This window comes from Scleropages formosus, chromosome 20 (assembly GCF_900964775.1).
Source record: "Scleropages formosus chromosome 20, fSclFor1.1, whole genome shotgun sequence".
NCBI classification, from domain to species: Eukaryota; Metazoa; Chordata; class Actinopteri; order Osteoglossiformes; family Osteoglossidae; genus Scleropages; species Scleropages formosus.
Window position 1 is genome coordinate 11,792,822 of NC_041825.1, and position 23,878 is coordinate 11,816,699.

A 23,878-nucleotide genomic window follows, 5' to 3' on the forward strand; every position below is an offset into this window, starting at 1 on the left:
TGGGTCACTTTACTCCCGTCACAGTCGGTGCCCCAATACAGTACCATTTGGCACCAGTTTTCTGTTTAGGGATATTATTGCTTCAGGGTTTCTCCCACAAGCAGGATGGCAGAATTGGCTGGTAGTGCATGTGTCACCGTGTGATACCATTAGGCACTGTGAAAGCTCCATTAGAGAGAGGTTGCATAGGGTTTGTGAGATATGTGTAAAATTATCCACAAAGCAGTTAGCTGCAACAGCTGTCCAATCAGAAAGTTTATTTATATTTTAATAAATACACTTTTAATAATTTCCTATGGACTGTGCTTACATGGGTACTGTTGTCATTTTTGTAGTAATTGTGAAATCAGTTTATCCTGTTGTTACAGTTTTAAATACAATAATATAGCTGATAGTAAGGAATTGTAGATTAAAATGCCCAATCATTAGTGTTGTACTAAAGCACTGGCTCCTTGCATTATTAAAGACATTTACGTTTATTTTTGGTTACATTTCCTTCAGCTATCTACTATGTAAAATTTACCGGAACGCATCCAGCATGTGTTTAGGTGCCCAGATGAAAGGTGTCTCTAAAGAGAATAGGAATGTGGGATTTTTTTAAATTTTAGAGTGTCTACGGTTCTTGCGTATCGGCGATCAATAACACAATGATCGTTGTACACTGCATGCTTATTGGATAAGTTGGATGTGAATAAGAGTTGAGTGATTTGGGAATATTTTTATAGAATGCACCTCTAAATCATGATGCATCTGCATTTTTAAGCTTTTACTGAATGTGACCTAATGGATAGAAGCTACTTCACATACCAGATGAGTTATGAATAGATTTCTGACCCCAATTGTAAGTTGAAGAACAGGTGTCCTTAGTTTTTCATAACAACTTACCGACATAGACACTGCTGGAGCACTGTATCCCGACTCTGAACCCATTAGTTTTGTGCTTTGATATAGTTTTGAAAGCAAAATACTCCCATATGCAAACTGTATGTCCCCATTAATGTTAGTTACATAATTTTCCATGTATTTTTTTCTTAATTAACAGCTGAACTAGGTCACAACAACATAGATGGAAAACATATTGAGAAATTGCAAATACCTACAGGTACATGATAGAATACAAAGTGTTCTATAATTATCATGCAGTTCAAATATTAATTTTCTGTGAGAAGAAGGTTAGACACTTAAGTCAATCGCATATTTGTGGTGGGAGCATCTGTTGTGAACCATAGCAGTACAGTCCATTACCTTCCCAAATGTGTGAGTAGTCAGTCAGTGTTCCATAACTTTGTTAAATACAGGATTTGGGTTGTGGTTTGACAAGAATACACACACACATATTTACTGAACCGGTTGTCCCTATACGGGGTCACGGGGAACCGGAGCCTACCCGGTAACACAGGGCGTGAGGCCGGAGGGGGAGGGGACACACCCAGGACGGGGTGCCAGTCCGCCGCAAGGCACCCCAAGCGGGACTCGAACCCCAGACCCACTGGAGAGTAGGACCTGGTCCAACCCACTGCACCACCGCACCCCCCCAATTGACAAGAATATAGAGGCGAATAAATCTGACTTTTGGTTAAGTGTTTTCTGAATGGTTGAATGAACATCATTCCAGTAATCTTGCATTGTGTGTATACACACACACACACACACACACACACACACACACACACACACACACACACACACACACACTCACTCTGAAGCCACTTGTCCCGAGCGGGATCGCGGCGGACCGGAGCCTACCCCAGCAACACAGGGCTGGAGGGGGAGGGGACACAAACCGGACGGGATGCCAGTCAGTTGCAAGGCACCCCAAGCAGGACTCGAACCCCAGACCCGCCAGAGAGCAGGACCTGGCCTAACACGCTGTGCCACCTCACCCCCTATTTGCATTGTACCACATTCCCTCAATAAATGTATCAAAGTGCTGGGAATGACCTTACATTTAAAACACATTTTGTCTATTTTAGTGTAAAATTTGGGTGTTTTCACTTATTACGCACACATAATTAAAGTATCAACACATGGTATTGTGGAACAAACCTTAAGACTTGGAAAGTTTTGAATATGGAAATTCAAAAACTTTGTTTTTATATCTTTGATTTTTTTCATATTCTGGTGCATAAAGTATTAGTAAGTAATACTGGATACAGAGCATTAATTGAAATGAAATGAAAAAGAAGCTTGGCACTGCTATGTGCCGCTTGGTCCCCACTGCCACTAACATGGAACATCCCCTGTCAACCCCGACAGCAGGTTGACAACCAGCCCTGGAGGACCTTTCGGGGGAAGCTGATTAGCGGCTTCCTGTAGAGAGGAGAACTTCGCTTGCTGGTCCGGTTCCTTTCTGAAATTGAGGGTGTTAGAATTTGGCTTTTACCACGGCCAGGGTCTGTGAATCAAGTGGACTTCTAAACTGACACACACAGACCCCCATTTCATATTTAGCAGGCGAAAGGAGTTGCCACGGCCTCCTCACGGAGAAGTACATCTAAAAATGAGGATCTCAGTATATTTTTATCCACCTTATCTGGGGAATGACTCTTTCTAACAGCTTAATGAGCTGCTGCATTGGCCTCTAACACTGGTCATCATTGCAGAGTCCTGGACTCCTAATAGAGAGGCTTAAATTACTGTGGAAAGATCGAAATACTGTATGAGCCTCAAGCCAGCTGGATTTGTTCAAGGGGTGGAGGCTTTCATCACCAGATAAGATTGAGGATGGATTTCATTTTATACATGCATTGAACTAAAGTGTAAAAATTTACACTGAACCCTGTAATAAGTGTATAGCTTTGTATTAATATCAAACAAAGTCATTTGCAGAGTGACAGTAAAACATACATATAACATGTTAATCTGTAGAATCTGTTCATGCATACTGCAGGCAGAACTGTGTAGTCATAGGATGGTATCAGTCCTAGTTGGTGAGAGCTCTGGTTACCACACCACAGTGGATAGGCATAGAGGCACATGATAGGTCTATGTCCCAAGCTTTAGCTGGAGCCCTTCGGGGTGGTACGCAATGGGTTGGGTGTGCGGTGTCACCACTCTGTACTCCGTGCACTTCCCCATCTTTGCTGCCCTGCCCCCCCGCCCCTGCTGCACCAGGCCATCTGCTCTGGGATGGGCTTCGTGGAATGGGGTTAAAAACACACACGACAGAAGTTGGGCCCAGCTTCGCTGCCTGCAGGTTTTGAACCCCGACAGAGGTCTGGAGAAAAAAAAATCCTTATCCACTCCTGGTACAATGTGAAGGTACACATCACACCAACTGGAGTATGTGATGGGTATGATTTTATTTCAGTGAGAAAGGATTTTCTGCTTAAAGACTGATTACAGTATCCTATCTGCTGAAAGTATATTTTGACATGCTGTTTTTTCCAATTTGTATACAGTATTTTTTTATTTTTTTGGAAAAGAGGTTTTATTTATCACTGCCCTCTATATTTGTCAAGCCAAAAGTTTTTGTCATGCATTAAATGAATGAAGGAAATGTGAGCAACAGTGAATACGCTATGCATTTTGTTCTTCCTGGGGGGCGCGGTGAGTTTGGCTGGGTCCTGCTCTCTGGCGGGTCTGGGGTTTGAGTCCCGCTTGGGGTGCCTTGTGACGGACTGGCGTCCTGTCCTGGGTGTGTCCCCCCCCTCCAGCCTTGCGCCCCGTGTTGCCAGGTTAGGCTCCGGTTCGCTGCAACCCTGCTTGGGACAAGCAGCTTCAGCAAGTGTGTGTGTGTGTGTGTGTGTGTGTGTGTGTGTGTGTGTGTGTGTGTGTGTGTGTGTGTGTGTGTGTGTGTGTGAGAGATTCTGTGCAGAACTTTAATTTAAAGTGCAGGAACATAAGTTTAACTAAAGTGTACAAAATTTAGTCAGTCAACTTGTGAAGTTTAGTAGAAAGGCTCTAAGAAAGGACTAATAATTCGATTTAGGGGAGAAAAATGTAGCAGCATCATTAGAGTGTAGTAACTAGTGAAAGTGGAGTATGATCAATAATAAACATATAATAGGCTGTCTTTCTGCTAAGAGTGTCCCAGGGGGACTATATAAAAGAATTTCTGTATATACACTTCAGATTGCTGCCAAGAAATGTACAATCCTGCAAGAGCTGAAGGGCATTTTGGCCAAAATTAAATTATAGCTGCAAAGCTGGGGAGACTCCAGGTATAGCCTGAGGTTTCAGTGAATTTGAGGTTTTCTCATCATATGAAGCCAGTTGCTGTGCCTGTTATGCCCTCGATAAAGGGTTTGTTCATCGTGGAGCCACGGTCAAGAAGTGACTATCTCAAAGAATACATAGGCACAAGTTCTGGCCAGGTGCAGGAAAATCAAATTGTGCCTGGGGCTTCAAAAACTCATTTTCAGCACTATAGTTAATACAGTCAGAGATTTTAAGAATGTTTTTTTCTGTGATGTTTATTACTGAAATGTGAATCTACGGAGTTTAATGCAAAATTCTTCATTTACTGTTGATATTATTGTTATTTCTCTTTACTTATACTACTTCTAGGGTCATGTGGAAGAGTACTAAATGACAAGTAAAATACAGTGCATGTGCTCAAGTCCAGAGATTTTAAGGTTGCTGTTGACTGTTTGCTGATTAACAACAGAAGTAGCACTGAGTCACAGCAATATAGAAACAGAAATGGGGCACAGAAATTGAGAATATATCTACATATAAAACAAAGGCAAAACATCAGACGTATAAATATTTCAGAGGTATGATCAAGTACCATTATCCAAGAGGTCCTCTATTGATTCTGCTGCTTTCAACATTTTTATTGTAATTTCTTTCTCAATGGGTACGCAGCAGGCAATGTTTTGATTAAATATGCAAAGTTACCAGAATATGGAAAAAGTACTAATGGGAGCTGCTTTAGGACCTTTCACAAACTACTGTACTTAACCTGCATTAAAAGACTGTTCAGCTGTGTAAACGGTCAAATAACTTCAAATTACAGCATCTCCCTAACAAATAATAATGATTTCTCAAATAACTTTTAGAATGCATTCTTGATATTTATCAAATATATTCATGTGAATAAATTAAATGTATCAATTATAATATGTGAAAGTATTTTTATAGATTGCCTTGTGTACATTATTAGATTGTCAGTAGCTATGAAATTGTGCTTTTGATTTATGCTGCTCTTTGGAAGATGATCTGTTGCCATAAATATGCAGGGTAATGAAAAAGGAAATTGGATTATGTCAGCTTTTCTATACCATGCGTTTTCCCTGTTTTCCTCGTAGCTATGATGTATTAAAATCTATAAGCTTCAAATCATTGGTTTTCAGCCTTTCTTTCCCCTGTAAATATTTATCACATTTGAAAAACAACCCCTTAATGATCCCAATGCAGTAACACAAGGAGGACTCTTCATCAAAGCCCAGCCAGCCCTACATGTTTTGAATCGCTTTTAAAAGAAACAACTTTAAAGTTTTTGGTCTTCCTTCATCTGCGCTGTTCATGCTTTATATGCTTTGTGCTTTTTGTAAGGATTCCTTTGTTAAATACTGGGCCAGCTTAGACCAGTTCTAATAGCATAGACTATCCTGTTGTGTTGTATCCTGTCTAATAGTATACACTATCCTGTAGTGGCATCCAGAGACTGATTAGTGATTTTATTTTTTGAATTGAATGCCCAAAAGAGCATTCTAAACTAAAAGTATACACACACCATCTGAAACCGTTTGTCCCATACGGGGTCGTGGGAAGCCAGAGTCTAACCCGGCAACACAGGGCGATAGGCTGGAGGGGGAGGGGACACACGCCAGTCCATTGCAAGGCACCCCAAGCAGGGCTCGAACCCCAGACCCACCAGAGAGCAGGACCCGGTCCAACCCACTGCGTCACCACACCCCCCACAATAAAAGTATAGTAACCCTTTATTTTCTTCCCTGACTTGGTGCCACATTACTCCAAGTCTGTTTTACTCATGGTGCTCAAATTTACCTATGGTGCCCAAATATATGTTGCGTGGATAGATTATGTATAGTTTAGCATTTTCAGTTACTGGTCTGTGGCTAAAATCAGTGTGTATCCTGCATGGATTTTTCCTCTGCTGCTCCTCCTTGTGTTTTAATTCGGTAATAAAATGGCTATAGAGATGGGATTGCTGTGGAATATGGGGTGAGGGAACCAGTCTTTCATCAGTGTAAGAGTATTCAAACTTTTTCTAAGTGATAGACTGTTTGAGATAATCCTGAATTAGATTTTGAAAACATTGTTACCCAAGAGTTTTGGCTTGTTCATATGCTTCAGATAAGGTGTTAAGTCAAGTTTGTTGTGAAATCCCAAATCCGTCTGCAAAACATGATATCTAATTTGTTCAGAATTTATCTTAAACTGCTTAAAGTGACAATTTAAATGATGTCGCAAAGCTCCTTTGCATGCTGTGCTGCTAACAGAAGTTAGGTCATCCATCATCCTGGCTAAATGACAGTTAATAACACCCACTCACCCGGCGGCAATTTGGATTTTTGGTCGTATTATTCCCACCAATACATGTTTGAAATGTCAGTCGTATCAAAGTCATGTTTCTGTCATCAACGCTGGAGGAAGATACGGTATCAGTGGCTCCCCTCTCGTCTCACTTTTCCACGCGAGTGCGATCACGGGTCAGGTCGCTCCCACGTGTTTCTACCAGGCGAGTTATCGGGGCTCTGCTCATGATAGAGAATAGTGCTTTAATCTGCTCTTCATCTGGTTAACCCTCCCTGGAGAGTCTCCCACACCCACTCTTCCTTTTTCATCCCTCTTTGATGCGCCCAGAGGTTGCTGAACTGCATTATGTTTTGGACCCCGTGCTAATAGAAACATATTCATTTTTCACTTTGAAAAATGGAATAAATAAGGCATTGCATTTTCTTCCTTTAGGCAATGTAAAATGTTTTCACAGTTTTTTTCTTTTTCTTAAAAGCATGTTCACACGTTAGCTTGAGGGTTTGACGGAGGGGTTTGATTCCATTCTTCTCCACATTCCCCTTGAGTGATCATAGACAAAGGTGGTCCTGCTATTATTGTAAGTTGCAATACTCAACTGCTAATACTTACTTCTTTTAGAGGATCGTGAAACAATGCTACAGAGTTGTTTTTCCACCTAAATGGCAAAGATGGCTTTATGTTGCAGGGTCTTTACTTTGGGGGAAATAAAAGGAACTTAAAGAATATCCATAGTCAAAGTGGCTAAAAAAATGTAATTGTGACTCTTTATTTCTAAGATTCCGTCACCATTGAGTGTAAATGCTCTCCTGTTTTGTGGTTTTTGTGGAGATTTCTGTGATGAAATTTCATGGATTTCATGGTTGCTGTGATAAAAATGGTAAATCAGGTAAAGAATTTTATGGTATAGTTAGGTTGTGACAGGAACAGGTGGACCAGTGACACAGGTGATAAGAGAAACAGAAGCTCTGGTTCTTATACACCGGACTCCTTTATTTTCTAATTAAACAAGTATCAAATTAGATAAAATTCAAATGAAAAAAACACAGGGTTTGATTTCAGCCTCCGGAACAAAAACGAAAAAGGTTTTAGTCTTTTCATGCTCAGAGTAAATATCACTTGGAGAGCCACTTAGTCAGACCTGAATAAGTAAATGTCTGGTATTCATTTGGAGGCATTTTTATTTTAATCCAAGTTACTGTAGAGGTGCATTTTTTTTCCCCACTTCTTTCATGGGCATGCTTAACAAGGAAAGTGCCAGCAAATTTGGGGAAGTCTCTTCACTGCTCCTTTCATGCTCTGATGCTGTCCACTGTACTGAATCTTGTCCTGCTCATACACCATAAGCAGCCTGTTTCACATGACACCCTCCTCAGTGCTTAAGTGTCTGGGGCCACGGCTCATCTTTTCACCGTGACAGTCCTCTGTGTCTTATATTTGCATTCATTCATTTAGCAGATGCTTTTGTCCAAAGCGACATACATCTCAGCAAAAATACAATTTGTACATTACATTAAGAGAAAGAGACATGGCTGCGCACATGCGACTCTTAAGCAAACCTAGTTCGTTACCTTCCACTTGATGCACCGATGTTCATCGCTCGAGTAGGTTCATAAAACGCAGGATAGATGAATCCTGATAACCTCCTACCATTTTTGTTTTTTTTTTTTTTTTAAATAATATAAGATACACAATCACATACAATGCCGAAGTAGCGTTTGTATAAAGGCTAATCTGGAGATGCTCATGAAGTTACGGTGCTTGAACATTTACACTACACATGAGCTGGAGAGATCTTGGGTGAAGTGGGTCCAGAAAAGGTGAGTTTTCAGACCCTTCTTGAATTTAGACAGAGTTTCTGCAGTTCTGTGTGGGAGGGGAAGGTCATTCCACCAGAACGGAGCCAGAACCGAGCACCACCGTGCTTTACTTTTCGTGCGCCGGACCACCAAGCGAGCAGAAGTAGACGAGCGAAGGGCAGTCTGGCTGGAGTGTAGCGGTTGATGACCACCATGATGTGCAAGCAGGAAGGAGAGGGGTTATAACAGCCAGCAGCTGACGCATGGGCTCGAGTTTATGTGCTTAGCCAAGTATTTCTTCTCCCCGGCCGACGGTCCGCTGTTTATTTATGATACAGGATGTTTGCTGATGTTTGCTGATGTTTCCCCCCTCAGATCTATTGGTCTGGACAGTGAAAGGTCTCTCTAAATCTTGTTTTTGGAGCATATTGCCAGCTTTAAAGAGGCAGAGGCAGCTTCCTCTGAGGCTACCTTAGCAAAATCTGGAATGAACTGGTTATAATATCCAGTTGAACCCAAAAAAAGTTTTTCTAGCTAATAATTTTGGCTGCTTGGGTGCACTGCTTTACTTCTTAGTAACATCACAGAGCCCCACTTGCACTGATTCAGAATAAATGCTCTCATGATGGCACAATGAAAAACATTATCTAAAGGCTGCTTTACAGACCCTGCAGTTTGAACAGGGAAGTTAAACACAATTGAACTGTAAAAAACCAAGTTGTCCAAGTTGCTAAAAATTGTATGTTGCTTTGTGGGAAGAAAGCTCAGGCAAAGCAGTAAATATCAGATTAGTCACGTGTGGTCAGGTGTACCGTTTTGAAAAAGTGGCAGAAACTAATGGAAATGTTGAAAGTATGAAACAAATGTTGATAGTGATTATCACCTAAAATAAACAGCCGTTTTTATTTTGATATATTTAGCAGATCCCCATCTGTTTACCATCTGGGAATGTTTGTCCCGAAGCTTTGTGCAGCAAGTTTTCCATCACAGTTGAAGTAGCTGGATAACTCACAGATGTCTGCTCCCACAGTTTTTGTTGATTTGTTTTCCTTCTCTGTAGGTGTACATCAGGATCCTGGATAACGAGTGGAATGTATACCGACGGTATGCTGAATTCCGAGACCTGCACAATCGCCTGCGCTCCCAATACCCGCAGGTCGATACCTTCAGTTTCCCTCCCAAGAAGGCCATTGGAAATAAGGTACTGTAACTCCAGGGTATCTCTTGGGCTCTATGTGACTGGCAAGCTGTGTACTTAACAATTTAGTTTTTTCCTTTCATTCTGCCTTTCTTCATCTTTCAAAAACATGTTACAGGTTTTTGCAAAGAAAATGACAGCCGACTAAGGAATTCAGATGAAACTTTTGAATTTAAAAAAAAAAAAAAGTTTGAATAAAAATGACAAATAAATGCAAGTGCAGCAAGTAGTTTCATAAAATGCAACTGGAAAAAACGATTTCATTTGTACCTGTAATACCTTAAAGGTGTGTAATCCATACCAACATCAGGTCAGTCTACGGAAAGCTGCTGATTCAGTTTCATTCTTAATCCACAACATATCCTGCAAAGTAGCAAATCAATTATGTCTGTGTGAAAACTCTGAGAGATCCATTTATACTTTAGAGGATGCTCAGTGTTCCCAGCCCAGGAGTTAAAGTTTCTCCTCTTCTCAGTTGTTTCACCGCTCAAAAGTTGCAGAATTCTGCAAGAATATGTTCAGATGTCTGGACTAATGTAAAACGCCTGGATGGAAATTTTTACCTAGCAGTATGTTGTTTGATTATGAATACACCACAATAATCTAGGTTGCACAGTAGACCAGTCTTGCATGCATTCATGCGTATGCATATGTGTTCACACGGGGGAGGATGAAATGATCCATTAAATGTACTGGGGACATATGAGATTAAATAAATTGTCACCTACGCTCTTTGGGTGCCTGCCCTCTTGTAGTGTCTAATCCACCTTATTACTGAGCTGGCAGCCTCTTCCAAACAGCTATACATTGAAGTTGTATGTACACTGTGCAATAGACAAACAACTAAGGCAGCTCTTCTTTTTTCTTTCTGATGACTTCAACCTTCAAAACTCAGCAGCCTTAAGAGCACTCAGTTTTATCATATAGCTAAATATTGCTTTAGCTGTGGATGTTATTTAGCACAGCTAATTAAAATGTTTGTTTGCATAACTGTTTTTGTACCAGATTTATACGTTTGGCTTAAAATTAGTTGTATTTTTAGAAAATGAGATGTATTTTTATAAATCAAAGCTGATGTGTCTACAGTATTTTGTCATCAGCAAACACTTTTACACAATGTTCATATTGTCCCCAAAATAGCAACCTGCACTCAAAGCTTTATGTTTTTGCTTTGACATTGTTCACTCTGTGATTATAAAGGCAGCTGCTCTTCAGATTGGTTCCTTAGGACTTCCTGGGCACGCTGGTCTATTTTTGTCTCATCACGGAAAGTTTGGCGGCTGGGAGGAAGCTAGAGAGCAAACTTTGTTTGCACACAGTAAAAGAGACGCTTCTGATTTGAACGTAGGGTATATAGTTGATATAGTGGATTTTAAAATAATGTGTGCTTGTTATGATCATATGAGAGTAATACCATAACATTTGTATAATCCAGAGTAGCATGTGGTGATTAAAATAAATTATGGTTAGGGTCATACCGTGATATTGTAAAGATACATAAAGTAGGAATCCTACATGAAGAACAGAAGATAAAGATGATTAAGATGTGATTAAGAGTAAACAAAACATAAAGTAATTTATGTGAATGAACAAGCTATATTATAAGCAACTGGAGAAGGAATGAAATAGGAAGGCAAAAAGTAAGGATGCATCCGCAAACCTGAAGCAGAATTTAAACCATAACTTTGGTCTTGCCTTGCTTGCAGATTGTTGCCTGTTGTCCTTGTTTGGTCCCAGTGTGGCTATCAGAAGGTGGTCAATTGGCTGTTGACACAAAGACCTGCTGCTTAATGTTTCCACATGGTTTGTTATGATGTACAGGCCACATACTATATGTCTTCTCAGTTTGTTATTGTTAGTGCTGATAAGTGTCATATGTCGGTAGTTGTTTCAGAGATGAATAAATTCAATTCAATTTATTTTTGTAGAGCGCTCTTCTCACGCAGTGACATAGAGCACTTGAACACAGGCATAGGGCAAAGAAACAAATACATCAGACAAGGAAACAAAGAGGACAGTAGACTACAGACTAGCATAGTTGACTGCAGAACTAGAGTAATACATTATCTGACACATACACACACATTTTCTGAACCGCTTGTCCCATACGGGGTCGCGGAGAGCCGGAGCCTACCCGGCAACACAGGGCGTAAGGCTGGAGGGGGAGGGGACACACCCAGGACGGGACGCCAGTCCGTTGCAAGGCACCCCAAGCGGGACTCGAACGCTAGCCCCACTGGAGAGCAGGACCTGGTCCAACCCACTGCGCCACCACACCCTCTTCTAATACATTACCAATGCTTTTATAAAGCTATAAGTATGCCTACTGGCCACAGAGGAAAGGAACAAAAAAACTCCAACTGAAAGTCGCAAGAGGAAAAAAAAATCCTCGGGGGTCGAAGTGCCAGTGGCTCCCCACCCTTCCTGGACATTCTAGATTAAATAGGACTTCTAAATCAGATCACAGGTAGCAATGGCATCATTGCTGTATGGTAGTGTGATTTCCCAGTTCAGCAAGGTATGTCACGTCCATCATGGTGGTTGGTCATCATTTTCAGTCAGCATGGGGTCCTTCTGTAACGGCCAGCTGGCCTCCTCAAGTCTTATTTGGTTTATTGTAAATAAGCCCAATCTTTTTTTGTCTTTGAATGGTATTTTGCCAGTTGCAGTTGCATGGGAAAATGAAACATACGGTGGTAAACCTATGCTGTGCCCAGTGGACACTTTTTGAAGGGCATTGTTTTTTGAAAGGGTCTCTGAACAACACCTCAGTACTTGTAGCTATGCTCTGTGTTTTGCTGCATGAGATACGACGTAAGCTAACAGCTTTTTTCATGTCAAAGACTTTAATTATTAAGTCTTAACTTTACAATTAAATTCGGTGTTGCCTATTTCCTTTGTTTGTTTACACTCTGACACTGGGTTCATAGTCCATTGCCAACCCAGAGTTCTATTGTTCTGCTGTTAATCTTCTGACAGCAATGTTACACTGACCAGAGAATTTTTTCTGTGTTTGAAATAATAAACTTGGAGGGTTGATTTTTCTTCAAGGACTAACAAATAGCAGGTGATATATCACATTGTTAATTGAGTGTAATGTATGCGACCCAATGGCGGGCATCCAGATCTCATACGACCTTTCCACGGCCAATACCTGCAGACCAAAATCCTGTCCCAAACGTAGGCTGATCCCTATAGGAATGAGAAGTGGTGCTGGCATATTGCAAGATGGATGTACCGCGTTCAGAAACATGTTCGTAGGCATTTTTCAGTTTCTCCTCCATCTTAATGAAAGACCTTGTGTTTCATTCTCACGTTGTCTCCCAGGACATTTTCTACCTGAGATTCAGTATGCTTGTGGTTCTGTGGTGGTGGTGGTGGTCCTTAGCTAGAAGCACGGTGCTTTAAACAGTACTGCTGAACAGTGTCTGTTCACTTGTTCAACCTTTGCTCTATGGGTTGAAGTTAACAGAAAAGTGAAGTCAAAGCAGGTGACCTCTGGTTACTGCTGTAGAAGAGCTGAGGAGCCATGGTTCCTTGTTACCTGATAAAACTTGTAAACCAAAGGGCTTGTGGGGGGGAAAAAATAGAAAAATTAGTTATCTGAAAGTGTACTCAAACTTTTGACTCATTTAGAGGCTCAAACAAACTTGAGCATATGCCATTTTATCAGTTTAATCACACTTAGGAGAATGGCTCACAAAGTAGATGTCAAGCCACATTGACAGTTCATTTGAAGATCCCAGTTAAGCTCAGGGAAAAGAAAGTATCTGGGACCAAAACTGACATGTACAGGATAGATCTGTGAACTGCTTTTTTGTTTTTTCCTGGTTTTCACTGTTACTTAACACAGTCTCTGAATATGATCGGAGTCCAGACCAGGTTTTGGACTAGGTGAAGGATTTAGCTGTTGTTTTTTAAAATCAATTATTATTTAAACTTCTACACCAAGGTGTTTAATTAAAAAATTGTTGTTTTTACAGTAGATCTTGAAAGTAGGTTTAATATGTGTAATATAGGTTAAACATTTTCTTCCTAGACTTTTCAGATAAACTTTTACTTATGTAGTAGAGCAGTGTGATATTTTACTAGCTTGTAAAGAATAATGTAATCATCTTATTGTTACATTCAATGCAACGTGTTGAAGTGCGCAGGTGTCAAGTGTGTGTGTTTGTGTGTGTATGGTTTATCTCAATTGCGAGTTGAGGGACATCTCGGTTCCTTTACTGTTACCAAAAGCGAAGGCTTGCGTGGTGTACAGTTTATTTTCAGCTGCCTCAAACAGCCCCTGATTGCGGAACTAATGTAGCTCGAGAAGTTTAAGAGAAACTTTGACAAGCAGAGAATTCTAACTCCGGCGCCTGAAGGGCAATATTAAAGCGAGAAAGCAACTGAGAAAGAAAATGGGTTTTTAAAGTCAAAACGAGAAGCACCAGGGATTTGATGGCAGCATGGATTTTGCTCGTAATCGCTTTGCTGTCATGTTGTTTCTTATGCTATCATTATTTCCTCTGGTTTGCTTTTTTGCTGCTCATAAGAAGCATTTTGCAGGGATGGCATTGTTATGCTTTTGTCAGGTGAAGAGCAGCCCTCTAAGTAAAAAGTTCTTTTTCTAGTTTGTTTTTCCATCTTGAAAGGAAGAGCATGGATTTGCTCTGTAGGCACGCTAAGGTGTTGGAACAGGTGACATTTTCAGTTTACATACGATAGCCTTGACTTTAATACAAGTGTGTTGGATATGAACTGGACATTGTTTAACCTATATGTCTGGAAAAATGAATCCTAGAAAAACAAAAACGCTAGTCTCATAACTTCTGGGCTCATGGTGTTCAGTCTTTTGTACTGCAGCCTTTTAACAATTTTGTGAAGCTTCTCTGTCAAAACACACTAACTCTGTTGCTGGTTGATTTCCTCAGTGGTTATTGCACAGTATGTACCTAGGCTATTGCTACACAAGCTCATTTACATGAGTGCACTGTAAATTAATGGTAACTGAAGGAATGCTGATGAATGGCCAGGCACACTCAATCAATCCAAAAATGAAGGCCCATAAAATTTTGTGCAAAAAGGCAAATGTCTTACAATTTTCCTTACTTTTTTATTAAAATGAGTCATTTTGTATTCTTTGTTTTATAATGATTTAAGGCACCCCTAACTAGAATTACTTTGATTTTATATTTGTACACATGCGCTGATTCATAGTTACCTATTTTTGCTGTAGTGCATACACAAAATCAGCAGTACCATACTTAGACAATTTATGGACATAGAACTCTTTTCCAGAAAAGCAAAACACTGATATTGATACAAGAGGTTTTTATTGTGAAGAAATTGTTTGTACAATGACTTTGAAGTTTTACATTCTTTATACTTAAATCACTTCTGCTGTACATTGTTTTGGAGAAAAACATCTGCTAAATGGATAAATATAAAGTGTACCAAGTACTTTTAAATATTTAAATGAGTTATGTGTACCTCCTGTCAGTGACCTTTAATCTGTTGTCCTTTTCATCTCAACTTAGAATTTAAATATGTATTGTATTACCCACGGCTGGCTGAAAGAATACCATCATTGCCTGGTTAACGTCCAGGTGAGGGAACAAAGATCAACCGTTAACTGTACTTCTCCGTTGATGTGAAGCCCTATGACTGGTATAACTGTAGTTAAACACCTGGGAAATGGTAATATGTTGCAAAATGAGTTTTTTTTTTTTAAAAAAAAAGAAAAAAGAAAACCTGCGATATTTGCAGCATGCAGGAACGTGGCCACGCCCACCCCTGGAAGTATTCCAAAGTATTCATTAGTGAACATGGCCAAAATGGCGTAGTCTTGAAAGTGTGAGTTCATTGATCGCATATAATGTTAAATGGGCTGTGATTGTGTCTAGTTCTAAATACTGCCTCTAGAGTATGTTTTCTTGCACGTTTCTGTTACATGCCATGAGAATAATGGAGGAGGAATGAAAATGATGACCTATTATGTGTTCATAGAGCAGGGGCAGGAAAAATGGAGCATAGAAAAAAAAAAAAACCCATCAATCACCATGCTGTGCCACGGAAAGTGGTGCCTTTCTCAGGGATGAAACGGAAGCTGTCATACAAGATCTGGGCTTAAGAGCTTGCTGATCTCTGTCTTGCCGATCTTCATCACTGACATTTGAGGACAAAAGTAATTAGAGACCAAGGAGTCTTTCATGGTTCTTTAAAATATTGTGTCATAGAGCTCTTGATCATGAATGAAATATTTATTTGACACATGCAAGCCGTGAAGTACCCTGGAAACAGTAATGCCCTTAACTGCAGTGATAATGTGTTTATCTTAATATTGGCAGCCATTTATTCAAGTTTCTTACAGTTCTTAACACAGTGACCCTTTGCTTTCATATTTCCATGGAAATCATGTGCAGTAAAGAGACAGTGTTAGGTATCCACCTTTTAGTATTATCATCCTTTCTGACAACACAAAGATGGGGTTCTAATGCCGACTTCCTAATGTTGCCAGTTTATCGCGGTCCGCAGCACTGCCCGTCAACTCCGTGTCCGGCCCCTCTGTGCTCACTTATCCTGACAGCTCGTAAACAGCTGATTAGTCAAGGGCTCGTGCAGAAAACATGCTAACTGTTTCTCGGCGTGCCTCACGAATCGAGGCGGACTACTTTGGACAGGAGGATGATGACATCAAAGGGGCCTGCGTGTCTCTACTGAGAGATTAGTCTGTCTGTTACTAAGTTCGTTGTTATTGTTTAGCCGAAACGTTAACATCGGAAAGTCATCCTCGGTTTCTTCAAAAGCCAAGCAGGTCACTCGTACTCAAGGTTGGGAAATTTTACAAATTTCAGCACTTTCCTGTTGCTGATGAAAACTTTTTCTCTGAATTTATACAGTTTATCATTTCACTTTAGTTTCATTTTAAATCGCTGTCCATTTACAGGCCTTATCCTAAGATAATTCTTTGTGGGATAAAATAACATGCTCTGAGCTTTTTGAAAAATATTACATTTTATTTTTAAATACACACACACACACACACACACACATTTTCAGAACCGCTTGTCCCATACGGGGTCACGGGGAACCAGAGCCCACCCGGTAACACAGGGCGCAAGGCCGGAGGGGGAGGGGACACACCGAGGACGGGACGCCAGTCCGTCGCAAGGCACCCCAAGCAGGACTTGAACCCCAGACCCACCGGAGAGCAGGACCATGGTCCAACCCACTGCGCCACCGTGCCCCCCTATTTTTAAATAGATAAATGTAAATGTTTCTGCTTTTTAAGAATGGTTTAGTATTAAATATCTTTCATGTGGTGATTATTTTTTTTTGGTTACAAAATATGAACTGATAAACTATGGTGGTGTTTTCAATGTGTAGCTCAATACAGCCGTTGCTTGTATGTCTGATGTATGGGCATTAATCTGTTTTAGAATTATACCTCTTAAAACTTTTCTTCGCAGAGAGGAAAATGTAGCCTAAAAATTTGTACATTGCCTCATTTTAGATTATGGGTGATATTAAATGATTCATACCCAGCTCACGCTCTTTCCTCTGTTGTTTACTTTTTCCCATGCTTGTTTTATGGATTACAGCTGGTAGCGTAGTGGTTGTAGTTACTGCCTTTGGACCTAAAGGTTGCAGGTTCGATCCCCCACCTCCGGCTATAGTACACTTGAGCAAGGTACTTACCATAAAAATTGCTCCAGTAAAATTACCCAGCTGTATAAATGGGTAAATAATTGTAAGATTGCAACAACAACAATTGTATCCTTGACATTGTAAGTCACTTTAGAGAAAAGCTGTCACTTAAATGAATAAATGTAAGCTCCTGAGTCAAGTGGTCGTAGTTCTTAACAAATTTAATCCTTATGTAATTGTAATGTTTTTTTGCGTAAGTAGACCGATCCCTCGCCTAACGTGGTTAATTTTTTCCTTGAAATCACCCCGGCGAATTCCCCGTTGTAACGGGATAGAATTACCAGTCCTGTGAGGGGGAATAAAATACTGTAGGTTCCTGGATGAATAATGCCTGTGACATGAATCAGAAAACCAAAATATAAGGTATTTTTTTTATGCATGACGGTGACAGCACCAACATATTTAATAATAATTGTAATAAAAAGTATTGTTTGTAGCGTGTTTTTTAATGTCCTTCATTCATTCATTAAATAACTGCCTGTCTGGTACAGTGTTGTGATAGTGCACAGTTTTTCACTGAAGTAGAAGGTATGAGACATGATGTATGTTACGCTGGACAGAGACATTTTCATAATAATAATAATAATGAATCTACTTTTTCAAATGTTTCTCAATACGACCAGATATTCTTCTCCCACGTTGTCTTAAACTAAGCATAATTAAGATTCTGTATATTGTTGAATTAACTGTGCTCTATAATTTTTTCAAAATGTTCCCAAAAGTTTTTGTTCCATGTTATTTTGCTGCATTGAATGACTACTCTGAACCGATAAAAAGAGATGGGTGTTGTGTTGTCATTCACCCTTTGCGTGTAGAGTTGTACTGCCTGTTGCACCTTTGTCATGATCACATTTATATTTAGTCATTTGGACACTGTTCTCCAAAAGCAACATACAAATGAGAGACGACAAGGATTGCACAAAGCGAATCTGTGGAAGTGGAATGATTGTGTAATATGCAAAAATGTTGTATTGAATTTACAGTGTAAACTCATTGTATGACAAAATGGTATATGTTTTGACGAGATAGCATACCGATTATTCGTTGTTCATGACCATAATGTGTGGGGGATGAATGTGTCTGTAATCTGTAGTTTTTCTTTCCCCCTCTCACCGGGCTATAGTGGAGCAATTCATTAAAGCCCTCCCTGGACCTGGATGGATTGCGTTAGTTTGAGAAAGCTTCCAATATCCGCGTTATTTTTTGCATATATAGTAACAGATTTTTACAAATGCATTTTGTCATCAAGAACTGCAGAATGTATTTTGCACAGGTTATTAGTAGACTATGGGCAAAAATGTCCAATTAAATTATGTGGTAAACCTTAGTTATTAAAACTGAGAGAAAGTTACATAAATTGCCAGGGTATAGCTAGTTGCCATGAGAGTCTCGCAATACAATGGCATTGTAGCACTCATGTCATGATTCTGTAGTTGTATGATTTTTCATGAAGTACTCTTCAAGGTTTTGCAATTCAATTTTGCAGCGTATTCAGATACTACATTGTTTTTCAATTTGAATGTGGAAAATGGTTGAGTCATATTACTAAGGACATAATTAAGACATAATTAAAAGACACAAGACTTATTAAAAAGCTTCAGTACTTCGGTCATTTTTACTTTGAACTTGTTTTTAATTTTTCAAATGTAATTTGCTACTAAGCATCTCATCACAGGTTGTCTGTACTGGCGATACCAGGTCTTGGCGGTTCTCTGCATTATGAATATTGGTTTTTATTGAAACTGATCTAGACTGAGTAGTTCATTAAATGAATGGCCTTAATCAAATCTTGAATATTTATTGATGAAAACATAAGCAATTTTCTTTTTTGACCATATCTTTGATTACAATGAACACAAACACTGTAGTTCTTGGGCGTTGGTCTAAATTAATCTTATTTATTTAAGTTTCTTAAATAATGAAATAAATGGCTTATTTGTAAGGAAAAAATTACACCTGAAGCAGTTTCTCTAACTGCAAAAAGTCCCTCCCTCCCATTTCCATTTAACAAAATCAAAAACTTCAAAGTTCTGCAGCTAATGTGTTCACTTTAATGTGATTTGAAATGTGCAATTCAAGCAATTTAGGACAAAATGTATTACTATCACCACAGTGTTAATAATAGTACAAATACTATCACCAAACTGAAAAAAATCTTTTAAATTTATTCATTTAACAGATGTTTTTTCCAAAGCAACTTCCAATGAACACTTAGTAGTATTTAGCCCACACCTTTTTACCCAAGGTGACGTATAATGCTACATAGACTACAGTACACTACTTAGTAAATCACTCATTTATACACTAGGGAAACACACGCTCTCATGCACTCACATAAAGAGTCATTTCGAGTCACATGTTCACTTGATAGCATGTCTTTGGGCTATGGGAGGAAGTGCACGAAAACACAGGGAGAACATACATACTTCATGCCCACTGAGCAGGGATTGAACCCACCTGCATGCACACCACCCAGGGGCTGTGAGTCAGCGGTGCTTCCTGCTGCACCACTGTACCGCCCATCTCTCTCTCTCTCTCTCTCTCTCTCTCTCTCTCTCTCTCTCTCTCTCTCTCTCTCTCTCTCTCTCTCTCTCTCTCTCTCTCTCTCTCTCTCTCTCTCTCTCTCTCTCTCTCTCTCTCTCTCACAGTGTTGACACAAGGTTATGAGAGGAAAAAAATATAGTTTTTCCCTCCCAAACCTAATATCTAGTTAAATAAGATGCATGCAAACAACATATTTCATGTATTAGCAAGCCAAGGCAGCAAACAGTGTAGTGATTAAGGATGTGAACTGGTACCAGATGGTTCCCATCCCATGAAGGGCCTTCTTGTAGTACCCTTGAGCAGAATTACTTAACCTATATTCTCGAAAAAAAAATAGTAAAAATAAAACACCGTGCAAGATTCTTTGAAACAGTTGATACTCTCCCAGTATACTACTTAAGTTAGAACTGTTATTTAGAATTGTATCACTTTATCTGCATTCTGCTTGTAGCCTGGCAGTTATGTCTGTTAGATATTCAGATCTTTGCAGAACCAAAGCTTTCCATGCTGAGAACAAAACCTTGCTTCCTGCTGGTCCTGAAGAGCTTCCAAAAACAAGCATGCAACCAATGGAGCCTGTGTCTAAGCACACGCTTGACCCAGTTAAATTGTATACTGAAAGTGGTTACTGACAGCTACAGCTTGCACTCTGCTTACTGTTACCGTGATGCCCATTCGTCTGCAAACTACATCAAACTGTACGAACAGATACTAATGGAAGCGCATTCTGTTTTGCAAGCTCACTACTTGAATCTGAACACCCAATCAGCTCCCTTGAAAGCCACATTGAGTAGGAAGTTATTAGAGATGAATTAGAGATGAATTGATCTTTTTCAGTTTTTGTTTCAGTAACATAAATTAATAGACTGTTGAAATCCATCAGTGATGTCAAAAACTAAACAATAGAAATGTGCAGTGGTGTAGGAGCCAGTTCTGTCAGTGAAGACGCATCATGCTGTGGACTTGTGGTGTCCTGGTTATTTGTGGAAACAGCCTTGTACAGCTAATTTTTTTGAGTTGCATGAACATAACGTTATACTATTGACTATAATACTGAAATTCTTGACTTAATAAAGCTACTGGAAGTTATGTTGAGACATGGCCGATTATTTGCATCTACCTTGAATTATTGCTTTATGAATACAATGGGGAAGTGTTTTTCAAACTCTTTTTTTTTTTTGTCACTCCAATGTCAGTTTTCCCACAAATTCACAATGAATAAAAGTTATGTAATATGATTTCCCTGTGTTTATTAGGCTCTGTGAAAACCTTAGTTTAAGCTTAAATTAAAAAAAGAGAAGAAACAGACTCTTTAACACTTCCGTCCATTCCTCAGTTATAACCGCTTGTCCAATGCCGGGTCATGCGTTGAGCTCAGAAATCAGAATTGGGCAACTTCAGCAATTTTCCTCCCCCCCACAAACCAATTTTCTGACTTTTCTTGTCCATCTCCAACATAACCTTTGCTGAAGTTGGTGGGACTTTTCCTGTATTGTGTCGTTGGCTTAGAATTATGCACTCATACCAACACATACTGTATACCAGCAAACAGAATAAAAAAAATCTCAGAAAATATTAACTTCCCCACCCCAACCAGTCTTAGATTCTTTCATTATAATATGGATGTTTAGGATAATTTATCATTTTAAATTATTGGTAATGCACAGAAGCCAGAAGCCCTGTGCACATTGCATTTTTCTTCTCTAATTCAGTGAATTTAAGCCTCCACAGAAATGGAATTTCAAGCTATGGAAAATGCATTACAGAGCTTACGTCGCAGAGTTTGAGTTTCATCTGTATATATAGCCTTACTTTTTCACTTACCACTTCTTCTATCTTGGCAAATTATTTGTAATAACTGACACTTTCTGTGATGAATGTCACCAACCTGCAAACGCCGAGATGTGGGAATCCAATAGCTTCCAATGTGCATTACCTGGAAAAATATCACTGCTTTTATTTCCCAAAGTTCATTTTAACCGCAAAGAAACAGTGAAGATGGGGGAATGAAATGAGTGCTGAATTCCGCTTTTATATACACTGATGCCTCGGGCTCAGATGGACGACTTAACAAGGAGTTACTGAGCTGGCTGAGAAGAGGAGGCAGGGAACAAACGAGGACAGGAGGCTTGCTAAACAAGACGGTGAGCTCTGCCTGTGGGATGGACTGGATGCTTTGCTAAAGGCATCTTCTCATGGGTAGTAATTTTTCACTGATGTATTTATCAGCTCCGCTCAGTTCTTGTAGTTGTCTTTTTTCTGCCCACTTCTGGTTAGGAGTGGCACGTGTCAATGCACACATGGAGCATTTCCAGCATTCCTGTGTCTGAATGGTAGATCACAGTACTGCTCCTTACCGCAAAGAGCTGTCTGCACCTTTCTGAAAACTTAATGAATTAAAGCAGCGCTCATAGCTACTCTTGACTTTTGGTAGACTGCTTAAACGTTTATTCGTGGTATCTCTTTTTAGTCCCTTGTGTCTGAGGACTGTTTCTAACACTCTTCTTTTGAATTAACTTCTGTGTACGAACACGGTCTGAATACTTTTCAAACAGCCTGCTGTATCGTAAACATTACTAGTGGGCCAGAAACTGGCACAGTGGGTAAGAAGGTTTGAGGTTTAAATCCCTGCTCCTGCTACACTACCCTTGAGCATAGTACTTCCACAGAAATGCTCCAGTAAGAATACCCTGCTGTATAAATGGGTTAATCATTGAAAAAATTGTTTAGGTTACGGAGCATTTAGCCTTTGATGAAGATATCAGCTCACAAAAGTCTAATAAACATTAAGAATATCCCTTACAGCAGTCATGTAATTTAGTACTGCACTATGATCTCGGTGAAAACCAAGAGTATGCATTTCATGGATTGCTCATTGTCCTTCATTATACTGTAATTTCAGTGTTGCACTGAAAAGTCCTGTAGAGAACTGTCACACTACTGAGTTTTTCCACAGTTTTGACTGTTGACTGGAGTTTTAGTCATTTACTCTCATTTTTTGTCCCTTCACCCCTTACCTTTATTGCTCAACACATGTTCTGAGGGTCCATTGCTTTCAGTTTGATCTCAGAAACCTTTGTCCAACCAATCACCAATGTACTGACTGTCTGAGCGTGTCTAATGAGCAATGTCAAAACTGCATTTCTGGTAGTGTGCAGCTGGTAGTGTAGTGGTAAGAGCTACTGCCTTGGGACCCAAAGGCTGCAGGTTTGATTCCCAACTCCTGCTGTAGTACCCTTGAGAATGGCGCTTACCCTAAATTGCTCTAGTGAAATTACCCAGCTCTATAAATGGCCAAATAGTTGTACATGCCTTATCATTGTAAGTTGCTTTGGGGGGGGGGGGTGTTGAGTAAATGTTTTTGTGTATTTTGTAACAGTATGCATTAATGCACTTCCCTTATGATATTGAAACCAGGATGATACATATGCACATTTTAATAAGAATGTCCTTTTATTACCTGACTGTTCTTCATATCTTCAAATTCATATCTTCATAGTGAGTATATCTGTTTTAGCATTTCTAGGAACACAGTTCTTTTGCCCTGTGCCTGTGTAGAGCATTCTGTGTCACTGCGTGAGAAGAGCGCTGTAAAAAAATAAATGAATTGAATTTATGGTATTCAACTCTGCAACCTTTGTAGACTGGAATCTAAACATTTCAGAATATGTGTTTTTGTGTGTCTGTATTATGGAGTGAACTAACTTGCACTTCAGTGCCAGGGAGGTTAATAAGCCTGGTTGTAGCAGAGCATGGACTTCAGCCTGTGGAACAGACTTGATACCAGCAATGAGGAGGGCAGAAGAAGGTAATTCAGTCTCACACAGAGTTTAAAAGAAACCCTATTACAGCAAGTTTGGCTGCTGGCACCGTGGAAATGACTGTCAACTGTGCTGGATCAAGATCCACTGGTATTTCTTAGATATCTTTCTTGTGCAACCAAGAAACCTGACATGCTTTTGGGTGTGTAGTAATGAAAAACAGAAAAAGCCCCTTGAAATGTGACATCCTTAAAACAATCTTTGCATTTATTATTCATTTAGCTAATGCTTTTCTCCAAAACAGTAGTAGATGACATCCAAACCGACAATCTTCAGATCCAAATTCAGCAGCTCTATCCACTACGCTACCAGCTGCCCTTATGGACAATATGGATTGTCTTCTTGTCGAGTTTGTCTAATCTATCACATGCTATGAGGTT

The 23,878-nt window shown here is 39.7% G+C and overlaps 1 protein-coding gene across 1 annotated transcript in view; it reads left to right on the plus strand.

Moving 5' to 3' along the window:
• The window catches only part of snx29 (sorting nexin 29), a 109,999-nt gene that overhangs the window by 71,668 nt on the left and 14,453 nt on the right, over positions 1-23,878 (plus strand). The window contains exon 19 of the mRNA XM_018738845.2: positions 9,304-9,444. Coding sequence (XP_018594361.1) covers positions 9,304-9,444 — 141 coding nt within the window. The remainder of the gene's footprint in view (positions 1-9,303; positions 9,445-23,878) is intronic.